This window comes from Nerophis lumbriciformis, linkage group LG09 (genome assembly GCF_033978685.3).
Source record: "Nerophis lumbriciformis linkage group LG09, RoL_Nlum_v2.1, whole genome shotgun sequence".
Lineage (NCBI taxonomy): Eukaryota > Metazoa > Chordata > Actinopteri > Syngnathiformes > Syngnathidae > Nerophis > Nerophis lumbriciformis.
The window spans coordinates 43,854,537-43,881,585 of NC_084556.2; the positions used below are offsets into that span (position 1 = coordinate 43,854,537).

At 37.8% G+C, this 27,049-nt stretch overlaps 1 protein-coding gene across 1 annotated transcript in view; it reads left to right on the top strand.

The window, feature by feature from the left end:
* The first annotated feature begins 343 nt into the window (after positions 1-343).
* The window catches only part of spns2 (SPNS lysolipid transporter 2, sphingosine-1-phosphate), a 135,343-nt gene continuing 108,637 nt past the window's right edge, over positions 344-27,049 (top strand). Inside the window, exon 1 of the mRNA XM_061963116.1 lies at positions 344-720. Within this exon, the coding sequence (XP_061819100.1) occupies positions 489-720 (232 nt within the window). The 5' untranslated portion in view covers positions 344-488. The remainder of the gene's footprint in view (positions 721-27,049) is intronic.

Genomic DNA, 27,049 nt, shown 5'->3' on the forward strand with positions numbered 1-27,049 from the left:
AAATATTTACAATTATTTTTTTAAACATATTTAAAAAAAAGTCTAATCAGCCAAACATTTCTGTTGAAAACCACTGTCATAGACACACTAAAGTGTATTTAAAAAAATAAACAATAAAATGTGACGTAGAAGAACAAATAGTACTCGTAGTAATACTAACAGTAGTATTAAGTGCAGTCACACCCACTTCTTATCTTCTGCTAGTTTTCCCCAGCATCTGCAGCCTAATCAGGTGTGCTTCTCTGATTGGCCGCAGGACTTCAGTGGGCGTGGTCTAGAGCGCCTGACCGCGCCCCTTTGCGCTCGCCTACTTGACAGGAGGAAAAAGAAGTGCGAAAGAAGCTCTGGTCCTTCTGCCCACTGGCGACCCAAACATGAATTCACGCACAAGTCATCCCGCAGGACAGCGAGAAGACTAATAACCTGTCTTTTATTACATACTAGTCATCATTCCCATTCACTGGGCGGTCCCGCTGTCACAATAGAACATGTGCGTGGACGGCGACGGATGCCAGCTGGAAGCCTGCGGCGGTTCGGACGAGGTTCGGACGCTGTCGGGCAGCATGAACCCGCAGCTCAAAGCCAACCAGGACCTTCAAGTCTGCAAACCCGGACACAAATTTCGCGCCGCGCTGCTCCGGTGCCGTTCACCGGCTGCCGCTGCCGGGATCCTCAGTTTCGGAAACGTCCTCAATTACATGGACAGATGCACCGTGACCGGTAAGACACGTTTATTTCCCACGCAAACATGCTTGTAGTGTCTTTATTTATTTGATTGACATGATTGTCCACTGTGGCGTGTGTCCATTGTAGTGGACATGCACCTATTTATCCGCTCACACGGGAACAATAGGATTGCTTCATTGCGATATTTGCTGTGTGCTGATTTCATCAACATTTCATATCAGTCCAAATGTTTCCTGTGATAACAGCAGCAGATAATCATTGATCGATCATGATGCTAATCAATGACGGGAAGAACATGTTAGTGGTCATCAATATTGTCACCTTGCTTTACTTTGCTGTTGTTCATCCTCTTCAGTGCTGCCAGTAAAGATGCTTATTATAATACACATTACATCATATATTATTAGATATTGGACAGTCATCAGAAAAATACATTTGCACTTATGTTACATTCAAGTCATTATTTTCTATCAATTGCAAATTTTGCTGCAGTATTGTAAGTGCAATATAGTTTGTATTGGTGCTTATTGGCTTGGTTAAAGCTAAAGTACCACTGATAGTCACACACACACTAGGTGTGGTGAGATGACTCTCTGCATTTGACCCATCCCCTTGTTCCACCCCCTGGGAGGTGAGGGGAGCAGTGAGCAGCAGCGGTGGCCGCGCTCAGGAATCATGTTTGGTGATTCAACCCCCAATTACAACCCTTGATGCGGAGTGCCAAGCAGGGAGGCAATGGGTCCCATTTTTTTTTATAGGTTTTGGTATGACTCGGCCAGGGCGGACACTCTAACCACAAGGCCTCTGAGCAGAATACGTTAATAGTAGATGGTTTATATTCGTCTTAGTGATTGGGACAGCTGATCGATCCATTTTCTATCGCTTGTACCTCTCGGGGTCGGGTTGTGCTGGAACCCCGGACAAGTCGTCACGTCATAGCAGGGCCAACACAGATAGACAGGCAACATTCACGCTCCCATTCACAGACCAGGGCCAATTTAGTGTTGCCAATCAGCCTATCCCCAGGTGCTAGAGAAGCCACACAGTCGTGCTAACTCCACACGGAAAGATCCCTAGCTCGGGAATCGAACCCAGGACCTTCTCGCCTCTAACAACTGTGCCACCATGCAGCCCGACAGCTGAAAATGAACATATTTCATATACTGTATGGAGGTAGGGAAAATGTAAATAAGGCAATATATAGCAATATTTTCCTATTTAATATTATATTGATTATTTTAAATAATTAAATAGATATACAAAATATTGAACTTTATATTTGTACATTTTTATCTGTTTTGGGCCGATTGTAACGCGAGGATGATTTCTGCACTACTACCTCGCTGTGCAGGTTTAGTGAGCAAGGCAGTACAAGAAGATGGCATTGGCAGTTAAAAAGTAGAGGATTTTAAAATTTATTTTTTTACATTTAAGTGTCAATATAATACAATTACAATAAAGTTAAAAAGTTAAAGTACCAATTATTGTCACACACACAATAGGTTTGGTGACATTTGTCCTCTGCATTTGACCCATCCCCTTGTTCACCCCCTGGGAGGTGAGGGGAGCAGTGGGCAGCAGTGGTGGCCGTGCCCGGGAATCATTTTTGGTGATTTAACCCCCAATTCCAGCCCTTGATGCTGAGTGCCAAGTAATGGGTCCCATTTTTTTAGTCTTTGGTATGACTCGGCCGGGGTTTGAACTCACAACCTACCGATCTCAGGGCGGACACTCTAACCACTAGGCAAATAGGAATGGATCATTTAAATGGTTTCGTATTTTGTCTGTCCAATGAAATATTCCTGTCATATAGTGTATGTACAACTTGTATACTAACTACATTTTACATTTATCATAATTTTTCATTTTCATTTTATTTTATTATCATTGAACTAGGGATAGGTTGATTAGCAACACTAAATTGGCCCTAGTGTGTGAATGTGAGTGTGAATGTTGTCTGTCTGTGTTGGCCCTGTGATGAGGTGGAGGTGGCGTCTTGTCCAGGGTGTACCCCGCCTCCCGCCCGATTGTACCTAAGATAGGCTCCAGCGCCCCCCGTGACCCCAAAGGGAATAAGCGGTTGAAAATGGATGGATGGATGGATATTATCATTGAACTATGTAGAATATTGCAATATATTGCACAATCCCAGTACCGTATCCTATTTTATCCGATTGTATCGCGACTCAAGTATCGAGATACGTACAATATGGTGACGTCTGTAATTATTATAATTTCTTGTGTAATATATGTTTGACACGTTCTGATAAATTGTTGTCATGTTGTGTGATGGATTGTTCATTGGGTTAAAAGTGGGCGTGGCTTGCTCATACTTGACACCTGAACTCTGCAGGGATTGGACATATTGTGTATTGATTGTCCATCATGACTTTATCATTCTCTCCAAGCTGCGGGGCAAGCGAAATATACAAATATTTCTCAACAGTGCACAGGGATTTGCCTAAATGTGTGTTTTACTTAAACGATAAGCGTTTCTGTGTGGTCTTGAAATGACGAATTGTACATTTGATGCGAGTAATTGTTAGTGCGAGTCAGCTACGTGAAGCACTACGTTGAAATAAAATGTTTGCTTGGCGTGTATTCAGTAGCATCTTCCTAATCCTGAGTCGTACATCCTCATGTCAATTCATCAGACGTCAGCTCACAACATCAGAAAGCATGCACACAATAAATGTTACGCACACGCAGGCACACAAACATACACACATACACAGTTTTGGACCACCATTCCACAATGAATGAGAGAGGCAGCAGTGAGGGGAGGAGGGGCTGCTGCAGTGAAAAACGCAGCCTGCATTAAGATGAACACAGGCCACACCCCCTCCTCCTTCTGGACGTCAAAAGGTCTTTGTACCAATAGCCATGACTGGTGTGTGTGTGTGTGTGTGTGTGTGTGTGTGTGTGTGTGTGTGTGTGTGTGTGTGTGTGTGTGTGTGTGTGTGGCTCACTAAAGCATCGTCAGTGCGACAGAGAGTCACTATTCCACACAGCAGCTTTTCTACAGCACAACAAAGATGTGAAAATTGCCGCCAGTGATGCTCAGCACTTAGCATAATCCCTGCTATCACAACACACACACACGCACGCACACACACACACACACACACACACACACACACACACACACACACACACACACACACACACACACACACACACACACACATACACACACACAGACCCTTTAATGGTGTCATTCATACAATCATGTACACAATTGTTTTCAGGGTGTGTACGTCATTTTCCTATTAATAAATCACACTGTGGACTCCACCTGCTAATTTGCTCATCCACACCCTGTAAACACCCACTTGTGTCGGTAATGGTCAACACAAAGCACTAAAAGGGGACCTATGATGATATTTGCCTTTTCTGACGTATAAATGTTTTTACAATGTTGGATAGTAGTGTTAAATAAAAACACAAGGCTCATGCATTGTGGCGTGATCTTGCACACAGTTTTGGAGGCATCTGAATGCTTTAAGTGCTTTAAATGAATTAAAATGCACACCAGTTAGTTGGTCTAGTCGAGGAGTCAGCAACCCGGGGCTCTTTGGTGCTGCCCTAGTGGGTCCCTGGAGCATTTTTTTTTTTAAATATTGAAAATGGAAAAAGATTGGTGGGAAATAATTTTTTTTGTTTTAGTATGTTCTTTGTTTGGGGACAAACATGACACAAACCCTCCCAATTGTTAGAAAGCCCACTGTTTAATATGTTTGTGTGTATGCTTCACTGATGAGAGAGTATTTGGTAAACATCGTTTTGTCCTAGTAATTTCGGCGGTTCTTAAACTCACCGTAGTGTGGACTGTGACGCAACAGTTTGTTTACATGTAAAATCTTCCACTCCTTTGTCTAATTTTTTCCATCAAAAGTTTTATGCTGTGCGTGAATGCACAAAGGTGCACTTTGTTGATGTTATTGACTTGTGTGGAGTGCTAATCAGGCATATTTGGTCAGTGCATGACTGCAAGTTAATCAATGCTAACATGCTATTTAGGCTAGCTGTATCATTATGCCTCATTTGTAGGTATATTTGAGCTCATTTAATTTCCTTTACTTTCATCTTCTTTGTATATAATTTAGTTTTGCATATTATTTGTATGTAATATTGGCTGACTTTCAGATAGTTGTTTGTGTGCCATGTTGTTCCAGACCACAGCAAACGTTACCCAGCTTGCCAAAGATTGTAATAAATATATTAAAAGAAGACAGTCTGCTGTTTCCTTTAACTTGGACACACACATTGTGTGGGTGTGTGCGTGTATATGTATGTATATGTATATATATATATATATATATATATATATATATATATATATATATATATATATATATATATATATATATATATGTTGTATAAATCTACACTGGTCAAAAAATATTAACATAACACACATTTTTGAGCAATATATATTTCATCCATATATTTTTAGGCCATCACTGCAGTTATTGCTGCACGTATACATCATAGGTCAGCCAAAAGAAGAGCTTTCGCAACCTGTAACCTGTTTAAAAATGTTTTATTGTGATTTATCAATTTAAAAATATATTGTGAGAATATATCACACCAAGTATCTGAATCTAATTGAATAGTGAGTTGTTGCAAGATTCACATTTCACAATTGTAGTGTCCCTGTAGGAATACACGCACGTAATGTGCAGCCTTGCAACTTTTGTCCAATGCCCGCAACATCCCATCCACATTCTGGCCAAGCAAATTTGTCTCTGAGTGGCGCTCAAATGCGCACGTGAACTGTCTAATCAAAACTCATGTTTGTTTCTTGTGTAGAGGAAGCAGGAAAAACAACATGCAACAATATATCAACTCTTTATTGATCAAATGACACAAGTAGCCTACTTTCTGTTTCTCTCTACAGTGCTAAGTTTTCTGGGTAATGTCATATGTAAACATTTACTTCCTAGGTTACATGTATTTATATATGTATTTAAATTGTATTAATCCGAGGTAAGATAAGAACAGATTTTCGTTCGCAATGCTGACCTAGCCAATAGGCAGCGTTTACATGTTAGACATGTTGAAGTGTGATGAAAATCTTTCATTGTCTCTTATGTACCAACAAAAAGTAACACTATAGATCGCTCTTAACAGTTCACAAAGGTTCTTAACGTGCGGGGGTAAATGTGTTGGAACATAAATGACATATAGTGTCTACTTTTTTTTTTTTTTTTTTTTTTTTTTGCTGCAGCTGTTACATATACTGTAATATTGTACATGGTAATTGGGATTTGTTATATATTGTATATATTATATAAAAATATAATATAATATAATAATATAATATATCAGAATCAGAATCAAAATCAGAAATACTTTATTAATCCCCGAGGGGAAATAAAAATTTTCAGCACAATCCCATTCAAGATCAGACAAACAATTACAGGGAGACAGAACAGGATCGCTGACGGGTCTGCCAACTTCCGGCGCCCCTTACAAAACAGCTGAGATACAGGTAAACAATGGGGGGGGGCATGGCCAGAGACAGGAGCAGACCCAACAAAGCAACCAAGAGAGCCAACTCCACTCTCGGCTGCCCAATAACTTGGCCAGTGTCCAGTCCGCATGGATGAGCGAGGATGCGTCTAAGGAGACTGAGGTGTCTGATACCTGCTCATTCAGTCAAGACGCTGTGAAGCCTGTCCGTCCCGGCGCTCAGTGGTAGCTCCGCAGCCCTGTCTCTTCATCTGCATCTCCTCCAGTCTCTCCAAACGGACTCTAGTGTGGCAGAGACCCAGCAGCTGGTCTTCATGGCCAAAAGGCTCCCGGGAGGCAGATCCAGAAGTCCACAAAAAAGCACCGCAAAAATCACAAAAGTGCCACCCCTTGTCACACAGTCCCAAAGGGTCCCGATGCAAAAGGCAAAAATAAATAAATAAAAATATAATAACACATGAAAACAAGAGGGAAACACAAAAGGATGACAGAAGAGCACAGAACTCCTGCCAACAGCAGCCACTACAGCGGCACCATCTTGGAAAAATGTCAGTATATATTATGTAAATATTACATACCGTATTTTCCGCACTATAAGGCGCACCGGATTATTGGCCGCACCTTCAATGAATGGCATATTTCATAACTTTGTCCACCAATAAGCCGCCCCGGACTATAAGCCGCGCCTACGCTGCGCTAAAGGGAATGTCAAAAAAACAGTCAGATAGGTCAGTCAAACTTTAATAATATATTAAAAACCAGCGTTCTAACAACTCTGTTCACTCCCAAAATGTACGCAAATGTGCAATCACAAACATAGTAAAATTCAAAATAGTGCAGAGCAATAGCAACATAATGTTGCTCGAACGTTAATGTCACAACACACAAAATAAACATAGCGCTCACTTTCTGAAGTTATTCTTCATTCGTAAATCCTTCGTCTTCGGTGTCCGAAGTGAAAAGTTGGGCAAATTTACGATCCACTGGCAGATGTTGGCGTCGTCTGGCGCTGCCTCCTCGTCTTAGTGAAGGTGTGTTCGCCTTCTGTCATCCATTGTTCCCACGCAGTTAGCAGTCTAGCTTCGAATGCCCTGTTGACACCAATATCTAGCGGCTGGAGGTCTTTTGTCAATCCACCCGGAATGACGGCGAGTATTGAATTAAGCGCGTAAGCGTGTCTCTCAATGTGCTGTTATGAGCTAGCAAATATAACAACTACACTACCCAGCATGCAACGATAGTTACGAGCATGCGCGGTAGCCCTGAGAAGCGTTGTATGCTGGGAGTTAGAATGTGGTTATGAGCACGCTGTAAGTAAACGTTGAGAACTCAGTTAACACGCCTCGTCTGCATTATTTATAATTAGACAGACAACACACTTAATAGGAGCCATTTTGGGGTCTTTACATAAACACACAAATGGAAATGAAACGTCACATATCCCAGCATGCACCGCGCGCTTCTTCTACGGGGAAAAAAGATGGCGGCTGTTTACCGTAGTTGCGAGACCTAAACTTTATGAAAATGAATCTTAATATTTATCCATATATAAAGCGCACCGGGTTATAAGGCGCACTGTCAGCTTTTGAGAAAATTTGTGGTTTTTAGGTGCGCCTTATAGTGCGGAAAATACGGTATATGTTATATTTTATTTTGCTACTATGGTACATTTCTAGTCTACTTTATACCTGCATTATCCTTTCCATCCTTTGTAACTGAGCTACTGTGTGGAACAATTTCCCTTGTGGATCAACACAGTTTGTCTAAGTCTAAGTCTACTTTTACGTCTATGTGGTATAAAACGAGTAAAACAGTACTGTGTATTTGTTTTACAATTTTTGTTGAAATTCTGTGCTTTTTTTCTAGGTTAATGTTGCAAGGAACACTTAAAACTTTGATAAAAAAATAAATAAAAAAAATCACATATTGATTTAATGTTATTGAAAGAAATAACTTTTTCCGCAACTTTCTGAAAAAGCTTCTGCAAATTCAGACATTTTAGTTCACAACAATCCCAAAAAAGTGGAGGGACTGATTGATACTGCTATTATATTTTAGTTCATTTGAAACATGAAATCTTAGCAAACACACGTCAAGCTCCTCATGAAGAAAATATGAATATTTGAGGCATATATTCAGCACTGCAAGTTATTCGCATGATCAGTAAGTCAACATTGATCTGTTTTAAAGTGTGCATCTCCTCCAAGCAGTGCAGTCGTTTTGGGACTGCTAATCTGTGCTGAATCAAGCATGTTGAGGTGCTGCAGATTAGGTTAGTCTTGTGTTCGTTGACATGCACGGCAAGCTGTCACTTTGGGATTCAACCAAAACAAGGAAGCGTCCTATTGGTTAAGTGCTCGTGAACTTTTGGCATCTTGTGCTTAGACGCAGATGAGCTTGTGCTGATAATCCTCTTAAGACAAGCTCTTTGTCACACAGCGCGAAAGATGGAGCGATACTTCCAGTCTGACAGGCCGTCTGTTTTGCTAGCATCAAAATACACACTTCTTCGGCCATTAGTGCTCGGCTAAATGTGGCTGGTATTTCCTTGCCCCTGCACGGTTCCTTGTCTGATGTCACTAGCTGCAGCCGTCTGATGTGTGTAGGAGGATAGACAACAAGTTTTACTTTTAAAGTGTTGAGAAAAGAAATGTGTTTACGTGTGTGTGTGTGTGCGTGCGTGTGCGTGTGTGTGTGCATGTCAGCCATTTAGAAGGAATCACAATTTTACAAATAATAATTATTTCTAGTTAATTCTAATGTGGAAATAAATTATGAAATAGATCAAGTACAGAAAAAGTACGAGTCAGTTTAAGAAAAAGTATTCAGTGTTTCCTACAGGCTGGCAACACATTTGTGGTAATGACGGCACGGTCAGGGGTGTGTGATAAAATGACGTCATCATATAATTTGCATAATTGTCCATGATGCAAATCATTTTATACATATAATTGAAGACAGATCTGGGTTATTATTTGTTATTAGTATCAACATTTATTTTTCTTGTTGCATCATAGAGATTTGCTGTATTTTACCATTTCTGCTTATTTAATGAGTACAATGTAGTACATGGTGCAATATTTACACCCCTGATTTATTTACAGTTATTATTGTGGCCTCCATGAATGTTGGAATTAATTTCAGTAGTTTGGTAAATGTAAACAGTCCTTTAATTTAAAATGACAAAACATGAGATTGTTGTTTGATAGTCTCCAGAAGGAAGTTACTAAGCACACAAAGAAAGTACATTAATATACATATGAAGTAGACATACATGTAAGAATCAACAATACAGTAAACTGAAATAAAGCAATGCAACCATGCAGGATGAAGGTTGGCTCGTATTCCCCTTTACTGCTAACATACACTGGACGATCTTATTGACAGGCTAACAAAGATTAGCGTCGTGATTGTAAACGTATTTAAAAAAATATAGATTTTAACTAGGGATGTCCGATAATGGTTTTTTGACGATATCCGATATTCCGATATTGTCCAACTCTTTAATTACCGATACCGATATCAACCGATACCGATATCAACCGATATATATAGTCGTGGAATTAACACATTATAATGCCTAATTTGGACAACCACGTATGGTGAAGATAAGGTACTTTTAAAAAATAAATAAAAATAAAATAAGATAAATAAATTAAAAGTTAGTTAGTTAGTTAAATTAACTGTTAAAGGTTAGTACTATTAGTGGACCAGCAGCACGCACAATCATTTGTGCTTACAGACTGTATCCCTTGCAGACTGTATTGATATATATTGATATATAATGTAGGAACCAGAATATTTTTATGTTGATTTAATTTAAAAAACAAAAAACAAAAACAAAACAAAAAAAAAAAACGATAACGAAAATAAAAAAAAAACGATACCGATAATTTCCGATATTACATTTTAGCGCATTTATCGGCCGATAATATCGGCCTGCCGATATTATCGGAGATCTCTAATTTTATCATAACAAAATTGTCACAAAACAACTAGGGATGTAACAATAAACGATTACAATGACATTCGCGGTAAAAACGTGATGATGACTGCACTTTAAAAATTTCACGGACTAACTTGAAAACAAGAGACAGTGACATATTTCCCCATTTAGACATAGCCCAAATTAAACTTGTACAAACACATTACTGTCTGAGCAACTAAAATAATAAATTGTTTACATTGAACCTACAAGCTGTGCTCTCTTAGGACAGAGTGGTCGTTCTATACTCAGAGGAAAAGAGTCAGCGCTTTATTTAAAAAAAATTTTTTTTACGGTGCATTAAAGGACCGCTAAACAGAGTAGGACACCACAACACCCGCCAGATATATAAATAAAAACAATAATAGATACAAAATGTTATGCATGCACTCTTCACAAAATACATTTTAAAGTGCAACAGTAAAAAACAATATCTAAAACATCAAAAGCTTAGCCATTAAAACGGATACAATACTAAGGGTTTGCTAACAGTGTTTCTATTTATTTTAGTTGTTTGAAAAAAAAGAAAGAAAGAAAAGGAAGTCAAACGATTTCAGTGTGTGTATAAGTACTTTTTGAGCTCATTCAACAATACTGCGATAATTTTATATAATTATGGCTGTGATCATTTTGGGGATATGATATGACATTTTCATATCATTATATCCCTAAAAACAACCTATAGTACCTACAGGCATATATTCACCAAAGTCTGTGGAAATGAATATTAACTGCTAACTTTGTACAACTAGGTATGTGTTTAAAAAAATAAATGGTTATATTTGCATAGCACTTTTCTACCTATTTAAGGAACTCAAAGCGCTTTGACACTATTTCCACATTCACCAATTCACACACACATTCACACACTGTGTGTCTTCAGTGTTCCAGTTAAATATGTAAACTTTGCGATCTTAGTTTCATTTTCTCTGCTGCTTAATTGGACATATGCACAGCAGCAGGAATGAAAAAACTGTTCAGACTCTATATCACTTTTTTTTAGATCCGATTATTGTTAACCCTTTCACATAAACACTTTGGTTTAATTTTACTGCATGTCAACAAAGCAAATTGCTTTAAACCTGCATGTTAAAATAGAACAACTCAGTTTCCCACACAGTTCTGAGTAATCTTTGGATTCCTTGAGGCAGCCAGAAAACATGTTGTGTGTTCTTAAGGCTCCAGTTTAGCTGAGGTCTGAAATGATTATTATTATAATTGCATTATTATTATTATTATTATTATTATTATAATTATTGTTGTTAATAATAATACTAATGATAACCATTAAGCCAGCACTGAAAGTCTCCATGTCACAAAATTACACAAAGTCACGCTCTGATGTCACCTTGATGTCTCAAAGCTTAATATTGCATGTTTGCATACAGTAGATTGATTACTGTCAATGACACACAGAAACAACCAAACTAATCAATAATGTGTTACTGGATGGAGACCAGCAAACACACAGCAGACAATAATTGTGGATCTTTGGCCTCCTTCTCACTTTGGACATTTCCAACCGTCTGTGAGGCCATGAATGTCTCCTGACTGGTGATTGGATGAGTGCGAGGAAGTCAAGGAGTTTGTGCGTGTGTGTGTTTGTATGTGTGTGGTGGAAATGGACGTTTTTTTTTTAATATTTCACACTCATCATCACGCTGATCATGAAATAATTTTTTATGAATATCTCCATCATCGCCTTTCTCAAATGCTTCTGTTTTGAGACTTTTGTGTTAAAATAAATGGTTCTTTCACCTTTCAGGACCTTTTGGTTTACATTATCCAGTAGTTTGTCCAATCAACATCTTGCCAGCTGCTTTTTGATGATCACGGACCTCCTCCTCCCGTCATGGAGAAAGATAGGCGATGGGTTCACAACTTTGCTGTGTAAGATGTTTCTGTCAAGTAATAATTCATATCTGGACTCCCTGAATTCCAGTTCTTCAGATGCTTGCTGCAAACCAAAGCTGCGGCATTCCAGAATAAATAAATAAGCGTGATGGGAGATAGGTGCGTGATTTTACATGGAGACTATTTTTCGACTTTAGTCACGCACCTGACCTTTTCACTGCTAACGCTACTTTTATTTTTCCTTCAGTCACAGCAGGCACGCAATTCCACAAATAGACGAACAAAATGTATTCAGCAAGGTGATCTAAATGACATATATGTGCAGAACAAGAGAAACACACAATCAAGATATAATAAATGGTGATCAAGATGATACATGTTAGTGATAGATATAATAATGACATGCATACAAAATAACCAATCAATCAAGATCAATTAAAGCTTATATTGCATTTATGCAGTATCTATCTATCTATCTATCTATCTATCTATTTATCTATCTATCTATCTATCTATCTATGTATTTAGATTAGGGCTGCAACTAACGATTAATTTGATAATCGATTAATCTTTCGATTATTACTTCGATTAATTGATTAATAATCGGATACAAGAGACAAACTACATTTCTATCCTTTCCAGTATTTTATTGGAAAAAAAACAGCATACTGGCACCATACTTCTTTTGATTATTGTTTCTCAGCTGTTTGTACATGTTGCAGTTTATAAATAAAGGTTTATTAAAAAAATAAAAATAAAATAAATAATAATAATAATAGGGCAGCACGATGTGAGAGGGTTTAGTGCATCTGCCTCACAATACGAAAGTCCTGAGTAGTCTTGGGTTCAATCTCGGGCTCGGGATCTTTCTGTGTGGAGTTTGCATGTTCTCCCCGTGACTGCGTGGATTCCCTCTGGGTACTCCGGCTTCCTCCCACTTCCAAAGACATGCACCTGGGGATAAGTTGATTGGCAACACTAAATTGGCCCTTGTGTGTGAATGTGAGTGTGAATGTTGTCTGTCTATCTGTGTTGGCCCTGCGATGAGGTGGCGACTTGTCCAGGGTGTACCCCGCCTTCCGCCCGATTGTAGCTGAGATAGGCTCCAGCGCCCCCCGCGAACCCAAAGGGAATAAGCGGTAGAAAATGGATGGATGGATGGATGGAATAATAATAATAATAATAATTTGCCTCTGCGCATGCGTATAGCATAGATCCAACGAATCGATGACTAAATTAATCGCCAACTATTTTTATAATCGATTTTAATCGATTTAATCGATTAGTTGTTGCAGCCCTAATCTAGATATATGTGTGTTTGTGTTGGTGGGCGTGTTTTTTTTTTATAACACAGCATCTACTACAAATGATGCACATTTTACAGTCACTTATGAAGTTATAACAGAGCAAATGTTAGCATATGCACAGCTAAAAGATTAACGACACCTACTACTTACCGCAACATGTTTTCTGTAGTTGGAAGTGGAATTACAGTAGGCTGAAACGTGAACATTTCTACTGACACAAGGTGACAAAAAAGTTATTCTTCGTAGTTTGTAAGTAAACATCGAACAGTCATGATGTCATGTCTCTTTTTACACTGGGTAGTTGGAGTGTGGTCATGTGACTGCCAGGCTCTGTTTGATTGATGAATGGAAGTCAAAAGTCACTAGTACTTACGTTGGATTGATGCAACAGAGTCAAGTGACGGAAGTCCCACCAACGGGCCAAATAGATACGTCTTTGCAAGCAGTAATCATTAGGTTTTAAGTAAATATAATGATGATAGAAATAAATGTAGCGATCGGAATGAATGTCAATGTAACAAAGTGAAAGTCGTGTTTCTTCACAAAAATACTCAAGTAAAAGTAAAAACTATGTTGCATGAAAGCTACTCTGACAAGTACAATGTATTCACTTAAGTAAATGCAACGCAGTAAATGTATATGTTCCTACAAGGGTTGTACGGTATACCGGTACTAGTATAGTACCGCGATACTAATGAATCATATTCGGTACTATATATAAAAGTACCGGTCCCCCCCGCACCCCCTACACCTAACATCCACTGTAATGATACCATTTACACGAGTGTATCCTGTCTATACTACAATTATTACATCGATATTTTTTAGCATCACAAAATCTTCTTTTGTTTTTTCAACATTTGTATTATGTTTATAAACTTAGGAAATATGTCCCTGTTCACATGAGGACTTTGAATATAACCAATGTATGATCCTGTAACGACTTGGTATCGGATTTATACCCAAATTTGTGGTACCATCCAAAACTAATGTAAAGCATCCAAACAACAGAAGAATAAGTGATTATTACATTTTAACAGAAGTGTAGATAGAACATGTTAAAATAAAAAGTAAGCAGATATTAACAGTAAATGAACACGTAGATGAATAATTATTATTCTACCACTCCTACTTAATAATTTTGAAAAAATAATAGAATGGAAAATGACACAATATGTTACTGCATATGTCAGTAGCTAAATTAGGAGCCTTTGTTTGCTTACTTACCGTACTAATAAAAGACAAGTTGTCTATAATGTTCACTATTGTATTTATTGTAAGGACAAACTTGCAATAAAAAACATATGTTTAATGTACCCTAAGATTTTTTGTTAAAATAAAGCCCATTATGCAATTTTTTGTGGTTCTCTTTATTTAGAAAAGTGTCAAAGTACCGAAAAGTATCGAAATGTATTTTGGTACCGGTACCAAACTATTGGTACACTAGTTCCTACACATCTTTGATCTTTGATGGTGAACTCCTTCATTTTTCCTTCCACGAACAGAATGACCTCATTGAGGTGTTAAAACATGTCAACAAACTAATCTTTAGTCATCTTACATTATTCTTATGTTTGTGGGCAAAGTCACAAGTCAATGCAAGCAATTCATAATACCGCTTTTGTGGACTAACGCCGATGTCGTCTCAGCTATGTGAACTGAAACGTGTCCCACAGTCTGACTGCGATAGTGTGGGAATGGTTCTGCTGGGAAGTCAGTAATAACACGTTTACTATGATATTTTTGTATGTGACAAGTTGTAGTATAGAAATGAAAGAGATGTGTTTTTATTTATGCTAATGTAGTAGTTATGGCTGCCCAAAGGGGAATCCTTTTTGATGTATTGGAAGGAAGTGGTGAAGTTCTTTTCTTGCAGACGAGATCGGAGACGTGCTGACATTCCAGCACACAAAACCAAAACCACATTTAATCTTTGATGCTCTTTTTAACAGCTAAACGAAGGCTTCTTGTTTCCACATTAAAAAAAACAAACCTCAGCATATCTTCAAGAAAGAATTGGTCCCTAGTTGTTTTTGCCACATGAACACAGAATTGATCTGATTTAATTCTGGGTCATTTCTGGGATTGTCCACAAACTGCAGAAGAATATAAATCTAAATCTAAGATTTAGATTAAATCTAAACCTACTCAGTGGCTTAGTGGTTAGAGCAAGGGTCACCAACGCGGTGCCCGCGGGCACCAGGTAGCCCGTAAGGACCAGATGAGTAGCCCGCTGGCCTGTTCTAAAAATATCTCAAATAGCAGCACTTACCAGTGAGCTGTCTCTATTTTTTTTTTTTTTTTTTATTTACTAGCAAGCTGGTCTTGCTTTGCTGGACATTTGTAATTCTAAGAGAGACAAAACTCAAATAGAATTTGAAAATCCAAGAAAATATTTTAAAGACTTGGTCTTCACTAACTGACAAAGAAACAGATAACAGATTTGGTGTCCAGTTCAAAGTGTGACATGATTTATTTAAAAATTTGAGAGTTGACTTTTGTATTTTACATGAGTTATTATTTGTACAAACAAGGTGCAAAGTAATTCATGATTTGTTAAAACATGTTAGTGGCTAGCTAGTTAAAATGGGATATTGTGATTTCACAAGACTGTCTTAGAAGTGATCATTTGAAAATGTTCAATTTGAAAAATGTGCACTTAAAGAAAATATAAAAATAAAGTGTTGCATATTGATGTTTATCTGTTTCTATATATATTTATTGGGAGAAATCCTTAAGATGATCAGTGTTTCCACAAAGATAAATATCATTAATTATTAATAATAACATAGAGTTAAAGGTAAATTGAGCAAATTGGCTATTTCTGGCAATTTATTTAAGTGTGTATCAAACTGGTAGCCCTTCGCATTAATCAGTACCCAAGAAGTAGCTCTTGGTTTCAAAAAGGTTGGTGACCCCTGGGTTAGAGTGTCCGCCCTGAGATTGGTTGGTTGTGAGTTCAAACCCCGGCCAAGTCATACCAAAGACTATAAAAATGGGACCCATTACCTCCCTGCTTGGTACTCAGCGTCAAGGGTTAAAATTGGGGGTTCAATCACCAAAAAAGATTCCCGGGCGCGGCTACCGCTGCTGCCCACTGCTCCCCTCACCTCCCAGGGGGTGAACAAGGGGATGGGTTAAATGCAGATGACAAATTTCACCACACCCAGTGTGTGTGTGACAATCATTGGTACTTTAACTTTAACTTTAACTTAATCTTATGGTATTATTTTCTATAATGTGTACACGTATTGTCAGGTATTATAGAAGTATGGTAAAGTATTCTAATAGTATTGTAAAGTATTCTAGAAGTATTGTTAAGTATTGTCAAGTATTCCAGAACTATTTTGAAGTATTTCAGAAATATTCTAAAAGTATTGTAAATAATTAAGAATAAAATAAAATAAAGAATTATTGTAAAGTATTGTCAAGTATTCTAGAAGTATTGTCAATTATTTCCAAGTACTGTTGAAGTATTCATAAGTATTGTCAAGTATTCTACAATTCTACAAAGTATTTAAAAAAAACACTCATTGCATGTCACTCTCTCATTGCATGTCACTCTCATTGCGTGTCACTCTCTCATTGCATGTCACTCTCATTGCATGTCACTCTCATTTCATGTCACTCTCATTGCATGTCACTCTCTCATTGCATGTCACTCTCATTGCATGTCACTCTCTCATTTCATGTCACTCTCTCATCGCATGTCACTCTCTCATTGCATTTCTGTCTCTCATTGCATGTCACTCTCTCATTGCATGTCACTCTCATTTTATGTCACTCTCTCATTGCATGTCACTCTCTCATTGCATGTCACTCTCATTGCATGTCACTCTCTCATTTCATGTCACTCTCTCATTGCATGTCACTCTCTCATTGCATTTCTGTCTCTCATTGCATGTCACTCTCTCATTTCATGTCACTCTCTCATTGCATGTCACTCTCTCATTGCATGTCACACTCTCATTGCATGTCACTCTCTCATGCATGTCAATTTCTCATTGCATGCCAATTTCTCATTGCATGTCACTCTCTCATTACATTTCACTCTGTCATTGCATGCCACTCTCTCATTACATTTCACTCTCTCATTGCATGTCACTCTCTCATTGCTTGTCACTCGCTCATTATATTTCACTCTCTCATTGCATGTCACTCTCATTACATTTAACTCTGTCATTGCATGTCACTCTCTTATTACATTTCACTCTCTCATTACATTTCACCCTGTCATTGCATGTCACTCTCACATTACATTAACAATGCTAAACATTACTAAATTCCGGACTATAAGCCTCTACACTTTGAACCCTAATTTATGGATTTCTTTTTGCTGACGGCCATAATAAAACGTTTTCACAAAAAAAACCCATAAAAAAGGCAAATACAACGAAACTTTGTTTTATTGTTTGCGCAGTCTTTTGGACGAGTTTGCTCACTGCAGTAGCTTGAGTGCACTTCCATTTACTGGTAGTGCTTTTTTTTCAATGAGTTTTTACTAGTATGTATTCTTCATTTATCACCCCAAGCAACGTTTATACCATGTGTGATGTCTGTAGGAGTGTTTTCATGCATTTTTGTACGTGCTAATAAAGCTAACGTCGTTGGCTTTAGGTGTTTTACATTAGGTCTTAAAGGTGTTAACCTTTAAGAATGTCCGTGTCAGTATTATCAACTTACAATGGCATTCTTTTTGTATTGTTTCAGTTTCACAAATTCCTCAGTAAACTCACCAGGCCGTCACCGGAGTTATTGAGTCTGTTTAGCTGATTGGATAGTTTGCTTCCTCAGTGCATGACGATGTCTTCTGTTTTGTTTGATCAGCCATTTTACTGCCGTGTTACAGGCACTGTTTGGAAACAGTTATGGTATTAATAAACATTTACAGAATCTTATTTTGCAACATGTATATCTGCGGCTGATAGTCCGGTGCGGTAATGTATGGAAACATGTTTTTTCCCCGTTTAGTGGGTTCGGCTAATTTACGCTCCATCGTCCGTAAAATATTGCATATAAAATGATATTAAAATAAAAATGCTTTACTCTATTTTGTCTCCCTGTTGTTAGCTAGCTAACTAGCAATCTAACAATCTTACCGAGGAGAGTCCTCATCCTTCAAACAAGTCTCTGATTTAAATGCTTATTCATCACAGACATTAAGTTACACTTTGGCGATTGATCAAGTAATTATTGTCTTTGACATGTTTAGTTTGAACATTTTTCACTTCCTGTAACTCGACGGTCACTGGTCACGCTTACACGCGCATTCTTGGTTTTTTACAAGCGTTGACGTCATTGACTATTATCGACACATTTAAAAAAATAAAAAAACCTCAAGCAAAAACACTTAAAAGGTGTTTTATTGTTTGTGTAACAGCGCCATCTTTTGGACACATTTGCTTACTGCAGGTGCTGCAGTGTTCTTTCACTTAACGGTAGTGGTTTTTGTTGTTGTTGTTTTGTTTCAACTGTAGTGCTGTTCTTCTATCCGCTCATAGCGTTCTACTACGCTTGTAGGTTTTACAGTATAATTAAAACTCTTCATTCTTACTAAACTGATCCATGTGTGATGTCTGTCGGAGTGTTTTCATGCATATTTGTACGTTTTATCAGGATGTAATAAAGCTAACGTCGATAGCATTAGCTAATATGCTAACGCGTTTACGAGGGTCTGTGTCAGTATTATTAACTTACAATGGCATTCTTTTTGTATTGTTTCAGTTTCACACATTCCTCAGTAAACCCACCAAGATGTCACTGAGTCTGTTTAGCTGATTGGATAACTAGTTCCGCAGCTAGTATGTGGCTTTTGTTTTGTTTGATCAGCTGTTTTACTGCCATGTTACAGGCACCGTTAGGAAACAATTAAGGTATGTATGTAAATATTTATAAAATATTTCTGTGTAAATAACTAATTTCACAACGTACAGTACAGGCCAAAAGTTTGGACAAACCGTCTCATTCAATGCGTTTTCTTTATTTTCATGACTATTTCGCAATTCCAGTTTCTCTTTTCGAACATGTTGAAAAGAGAAACTGGAAATTGTGATGTACCATGTTGTATGCTTGCATGTTCGAAATAAACTTAAACTCACTAACTGAAACTCATACTTTGATATAAATGCAATTTTGTAGTCAGAATGTCGTGTTTTAAATATCTTACTGAACTGCAAGTCATTGGTTTGCTCAAAACTTGGTGACTTTAAGAATAGTAAGAATTACGTTTACGAGTAGCACATGTTCTCAAAACACCGGCCAAACTTATCTTCTTTAGCCCTAACAGCGTGTTGATTGCTTTTGCCTTTTTTGTGAAACACTACTATTTGACCTAAACTTGAATTCAATTAAATCTATAAAGTACACTTATATTTACATTGTAGATTGTCACTGAAGGCATCAAAACTATGAATGAACACATGGAGTTATTTACTTAACAAATAAAGGTTAAATAACTGAAAACATGTTTTATATTCTAGTTTCTTCTAAATAGTCACCCTTTGCTCTGATTACTGCTTTGCACACTCTTGGCATTCTCTCGATGAGCTTCAAGAGGAAATGGTTTTCACTTCACAGGTGTCATAGTTTTGATGCCGTCAGTGACAATCTACAAGGTAAATAGTCATGAAAATAAAGAAAACACATTGAAATGAGAAGGTGTTTTCCAAATTTTTGGCCTGTACTGTATATACAGCAGCATCATCACTGCTAACACTACTTTTATTTTAAAAGAAAATATTTTTTTCTTTTTAAATTTAGTGGGTGTGGCTTATATCTGTTTGTCTCTTCCGTGTCTTCCATGTTCTTTAACAATCACTTGTGAACAAGTGTGCTAGCCAGTAAGCACAGTGTATTATTAATAAGATATATGTCTGCTCTCTCTCTGTATTCTCACTGCACACATGAAATATTTAGCACGTGTTGGCTGGGACTACTGCTCTTCGGCTGAATTCAAGCTTTTCATTAGTCAAATAAAATGGTGTTAAAAATGAGCAAACCTGAAACATTGGATGAGACTTGAATGAGAAATGGACAGTATGAGCAGGAATATGAATAATATTGTAATAATATATCATATTACTGATTTGCATGGAAGTATGTTCTTCTCGCATCCGACCTGCAATCAGCAAAGACGTGTTTTTGATTCCTTGTTGTTTCTGTGTTCCCATAAGTCAACCTCTGTGTTTCTCAGTCCTCTGCTGCACATTTCCTTTCTGTGTGGCAGGAAAAAGCATTGAAATGAAAAAAAAAAAAAAAAAAAAAAAAAAAATATGGTTTCCTCGCCCATTGTGGCCACATGGCAGAGGGAGGAGAACGTCGGTCAGGAGCTCAGCGGCCACAGGCGGACATTTTTGTGGTCAACTTCTCTTCACTTCAGTCTTTACATGTTGTTTGTCTCTCAGGCGCGTATCTAAAAACTGATCACAAGAACAAACCAACCATGCACTTTGTCCTCAGTTATTATATTTCCTGCTCGGTCTCTCACTAACTATTTTTACTGACTGCCTGATCGCCTCCTTTACCTCATTGGAGGGGGGAGGGGGAGACACACGAGCTGGCGGTCTCACACCGCACGCCAGATCCTCAATGACTTCCATCCACTGGTTCCCTTTCGCTCACACACACACACACACACACACACACACACACACACACACACACACACACACACACACACACACACACACACACACACACACACACACACACACACACACACACAGATACGCACACACACCTTAAGTGACTTTGTAAGGCCATCACCTATTTTATTTCTCTTTGCTCTTAAATTAAACTGCTATCCTCACCTTCCTTTAACCTACTTTCTCTGGGCAGAAATAGAATCTGGGGATCCACCACTATCAAATATGTCCCCGTGTGTGTGTGTGTGTGTTTGTGTCTGTGGTTTTTTTTAAACCAATGTTCACGTTGCTTATTACAGTTTTTATTTCATTGCTAACCAGCATTGGTGGAAAAAGTGGACTCAACTTCAAAAGTACTTTTTATTGCTTTCACACAAAATGCATTTAGGGACCTTAGTCACCCAAGGAATCACCAAAGTATTCTCTCAATTATTAGTTGGGCACCAGCAAAACAGTTCATACTTTATACTACAAGCCCCAAAACCAGTGAAGTTGGCACGTTGTGTAAATGGTAAATAAAAACAGCTTACAATGATTTGCAAATCCTTTTCAACCTATATTCAATTGAATAGACTGCAAAGACAAGATATTTAATGTTCAAACTGGAAATCTTTGTTATTTTCTTTGCAAATATTTGCTCATTTGGAATTTGATGCCTGCAACATGTTTCAAAAAAGCTGGCACAAGTGGCAAAAAAGACTGAGAAAGTTGAGGAATGCTCATCAAACACTTTATTTGGAACATCCTACAGGTGAACAGGCTAATGGGAACAGGTGGGTGCCATGATTGGGTATAAAAGCAGCTTCCGTGAAATGCTCAGTCATTCACAAACAAGGGTGGGGCAAGGGTCACCACTTTGTGAACAAATGTGTGAGCAAATTGTCCCAACAGTTTAAGAACAACATTTCTCAACGAGCTATTGTAAGGAATTTTGGGATTTCACCATCTACGGTCCGTAATATCATCTACAGGTTCAGGGAAGTCACTGCACGTAAGCGGCTAAGACCGTGACCTTGGATCCCTCAGGTGGTACTGCATCAAAAAGCGACATCAGTGTGTAAAGGATATCACCACATGGGCTCAGGAACACTTCAGAAAACAACTGTCAGTAACTACAGTTTGTCGCTACATCTGTATGTGCAAGTTAAAACTCTACTATGCAAAGCCAAAGCCATTTATCAACAACACCCAGAAACGGTGTCAGCTTCGTTGGGCCCGAGCTTATCTAAGATGGACTGATGCAAAGTGGAAAAGTGTTCTGTGGTCTGACAAGTCCACATTTCGAATTGTTTTTGGAAACTGTGGACGTCGTGTCCTCCGGAACAAAGAGGAAAAGAACCATGCGGACTGTTATAGGCGCAAAGTTCAAAGGCCAGTATCTGTGATGGTATGGGGGTGTATTAGTACCCAAGGCATGGGTAACTTACACATCTGTGAAGGCACCATTAATGTTGAAAGGTACATACAGGTTTTGGAGAAACAAATGTTGCCATCCAAGCAACGTTATCATGGACGCCCCTGCTTATTTCAGCAAGACAATGCCAAGCCACATGTTACAACAGCGTGGCTTCTTAGTAAAAGAGTGTGGGTACTAGACTGGCCTGCCTGTAGTCCAGACCGGTCTCCCATTGAAAATGTGTGGTGCATTATGAAGCCTGAAATACCACAACGAACTGTTGAACAACTTAAGCTGTACATCAAGCAAGAATGGGAAATAATTCCACCTGAAAAGCTTCAAAAATTGGTCTCCTCAGTTCCCAAACGTTAACTGAGTGTTGCTAAAAGGAAAGGCCATGTAACACAGTGGTAAAAATGCCCCTGTGCCAACTTTTTTGCAATGTGTAGTTGCCGTTAAATTCTAAGTTAATGATTATTTGCAAAAAAAAAATTACGTTTCTCAGTTCGAACATTAAATATCTTGTCTTTGCAGTCTATTCGATTGAATATAAGTTGAAAAGGATTTGCAAATCATTGTATTCTGTTCTTATTTACGAATTACACAACGTGCCAGCTTCACTGGTTTTGGGTTTTGTATATTTAATTTAACAAGATTTAGGAAAGCCAGTCACTGTGTGTTTTGAGTGTAAACTTGAAGGGTCTTGTGTCCTTAGTTAGGGTTTAAGGCGTTTGTACAGGAGGGTGGGGTTCCCCTCCCTGTCTGTTTTGATAGTTTCAGTTGATTGAGTGAAGGATGACCTGTTATCAAAGCTCTACCATAAAGGATGTGGGGGTCCCGATCTTGACTGTTGTTGATGGAGATAACAATGAAGGATTTGTAGCCCTGGGCATGGAAAATAGGAGCGGTCATATAAGCCTGCACGCGTATTTGTGTCTAGGTCATCTACTTTCCATCTTGACTGTATGCAAGAGTTCTAACTGAGCCAGTTCTAACCTTCAATCGTCACAAAGAGTTCTAACTTGAGTAGCGGTAATTTTGACAAGATATATATTTAATATATGTTTAATCTAGTTAATGAAATCAAATGTTGCTATCTCGAAGGAATTGGAATAGACATATCTTTCATTATTGAATGCAGCCACGACCCCGTCAATGGATGATGCTAAGACAGCTGATGACATTGCAACATTTCGTCAGTTTCTACCTAACCCCTAACCCCTAACCCTATCACTGGTTTCTATTTTCACGAACATTGTCAGGTTCTGTTGATATTAAACCCCACGATGCAGAGATGGTAGGCGTAGCACAGGGAAACATGACTTTAATGTCAAAGAGGAAATAGTGCCACTGGTAAGCGCACATGCAGGAAATACAGGAAACAGGCAAAAGAAAACACAGGAAACAGGAAACAATCATCGAGCCCTAACTGGAGGGCGAGGCAGGCATAAATAGCAGCCAGCTGATTGACAACAGGTGTGGCCAGGCTGCCAATCAGCGGCAGGTGAGGAGAAATTGCGCTCAGGGAGACAGGCAGGAAAAGGAACCAAACATAAGAGCGCTACAGAGGAAATAAACACGAACCAAGGAAGCACAACCAGATGTGAATATGACAGATCGTCACAAAGATGTTGTAACAATATCTGGTTTAATGCTACATTGAATCTTATTTTATATCGTAATAAAACTGAATGAGTTAGAAATAAGTATTTATTTGCTTCTAAAAAGGCGTCTTGATTTCAAACACCACAAAAAAAGAATATTATTTTGACACCTTTAAAGTATATCCTGCAACAATACTACAAATAATACTGTAGTCATGCCATTGAGTATATGCATTAATCAAGTTCTAAACCACATCATACAGTTACAAAAGATGAACAATTAGTTTTGTATAAATGGTAAATACTTGAAGCGAGTAATGCCAATGTTTTTCAAATTTTCCCACACAACTTTTAATTCTTAAAATGTCTCTTTATTATTGTAAGATTTTAAGGAAATATATTTTGTTTATTTTTCATGTTGCAAGAGTTTTGATCAATGCTTTGTTTGGAAAGCGTCTTGTCCACAGATTTTTTTTTTTATAATATATAATGCAATATTTGTATTTGCCTGTCACTTGTAGGAGTATTGACAGTGTTCCTTTTTTTGTAAGGTTTACATGTTTAATGTACATATCGTTAATTTAAGCTGCATTATAAGTGTATGTTTAATACATTTAAGGGATTTATCCCCCTAGTGATACTTAAGAATTACAATCACAAGCTGTTATTGTCACTGCACAGCAACTTATACAACCAAATTGAGTTAAATTGAAAAGCTGCAAGTAAACCTTAGCTTGTGGATTTTCAATCTTTAAACAAGTGTGGTGTTGCTCATTGGTGCTTTCAGACTACCATGCATGCCCATGCTCTTATCATTGTTTTTTCCTGAAACAAACCCTGCTTGCATGTGTGTTCTACACAAGCAGATAATAGTTTCCTGTGTGATGGTATTTTAGAACGGAAATACATGTTTTAGGTGACGTTAATAATTGTCTTCACAACAATAACAATACAAACTATATATTTATATGTACAGTATGTCTCATTTTTTCTGATTTAATGATTTTTACTACAATTGTACACTATGCACATTTGTGCATTTGCACACATCATGGATAAGCAGGGTACTCCTACTGCATTTGTACATATATTCATTAAAGTTATGTTAAACCAGACCCAAACCTGTTCACCAATTACATCTTTTTTTTTTTTTCAATTGTATAATTTTTTGGTAGCAGTAATTTACATGTGTAACATCAACATATTTCCCGCAATCCTACTGCAATTGTATATCTAATTATTAAGGTTAGGTTGAGTTAAATCATTGTGTTACCCTTTACCTAATTTTATGTACATACCTTACTGGCTGAATTTCAAACAGTCTAGTCATTGTTTTCAACACTATCTGGACAAGGCATCCTTTTAGAGCACTGTCATTGTCCGATTGTATTTCTTAAAAAGGCCAACATATGAACAACTTGATGTTATTTGGATGAAAAAATATGTAAAACTAATAATGCTAAAGTTTTACGATGTATTTAGTTTTGTTTATTTACTTTTGTTTAGCTGCATCATTTATAAGTGATTTCTACTACTTCTTGTAGAAACATTGATAATTCAGCAACCTCCACATATATTGTGTAATAATTCTATGCATGTACATATTGTATGTGCTTTATGTACTTTGTCATTTATTCACTCACTATTTTTAGTATCTTCATGGTTTTAATGTTTTTCTAAAAAAATAGTACAAATTACATTTGCATGTACAAGTTCAATATGTTTCTTATTTCAGACTGTATGCAAATTTTTTATTACAATTTTTGCGTTTTTATTATTATTATTTGTTATCAATCTGTTATATGCCTAAGAGCTGAGTGTTTCCTACACTTCATTGTAGATTAAATTAATAATGTTAAGGCGATTTTACACCCATTCATTACGGTAAAATTTCCTCTTTTAAGTACTACAAACAATCTAGTTACCTGTTTACATATACATCAGAAATGACTTTAAAAGTGTAATTAACAAGTAAATAAGTTAGAATAAGCTTATCCTTGCTTCTAAACTGTGTTCTGGTTTTTTTCAACACTAGTTTTAACATTATCGCAAATAATACAACATGAAACACACATGTACAAATATAGAAAGGTCTCGGATATGATTTATTTCTTATTTTGTTCTTTTGCTACATGATATAGTAAACAGTTTTCATACTATAAATATTTTAACAGCAAGATGTTATCTGGATATTAATTTACAAATGTATTGTACATTAGAACTATCGGAGGGATCATAGCTGCATTCAATGATGAAGGATGTCCATACATCCATTTTCAACCGCGTATCCCATTCGGGGTCGCGAGGAGTGCTGGAGCCTATCCCAGCTGCATTCGGGCGGAAGGCGGGGTACACCCTGGACAAGTCGCCACCTCATCGCAGGGCCAACACAGATAGACAGACAACATTCACACTCACATTCACACACAAGGGCCAATTTAGTGTTGCCAATCAACTTATCCCCAGGTGCATGTCTTTGGAGGTGGGAGGAAGTCGGAGTACCCGGAAGGAACCCACGCAGTCACGGGGGAGAACATGCAAACTCCACACAGAAAGGTCCCGAGCCCGGGGATCGAACCCAGGACCTTCGTATTGTGAGGCATGTGCACAAACCTCTGTCAAGCGTGCTGCCCTGATGAAGGATGTGACTATTCCAATTCTTACGACATAGCATAAATTATTATTAAATAACTGGATTAAACATATATTAAATATATATCTTGTTATTTACACCGCTCTCAAATTTACCGAGTTAGAACTCTTGGTCCTGTGACGATTGTGTCATGTCTGTGTAATCATGTTTTGTCTTAGTCATGTTTTGTTTAGTTTCTGGCTTTTCACTCCCTTGTCTTGTTTGCATGATTACCCATTAGTTTCACCTGTTCCACGTTTGGACTCATTGTGCACTCTTGTTTGTCACCATAGCAACCATTAGTTTTCACCTGTCACGTCACGCACCTGTTTCACGTTTTGAGTCACGCACCTGTTTTCGTTAATCATGTCTGTGTTATTTAAGCTTTTCATTTTCTGTTGTTCGTCCTGACGACATCCCCGCATTTATGCCCCCTGTCACACTCTGTCCACCTCTGCGCACTTCA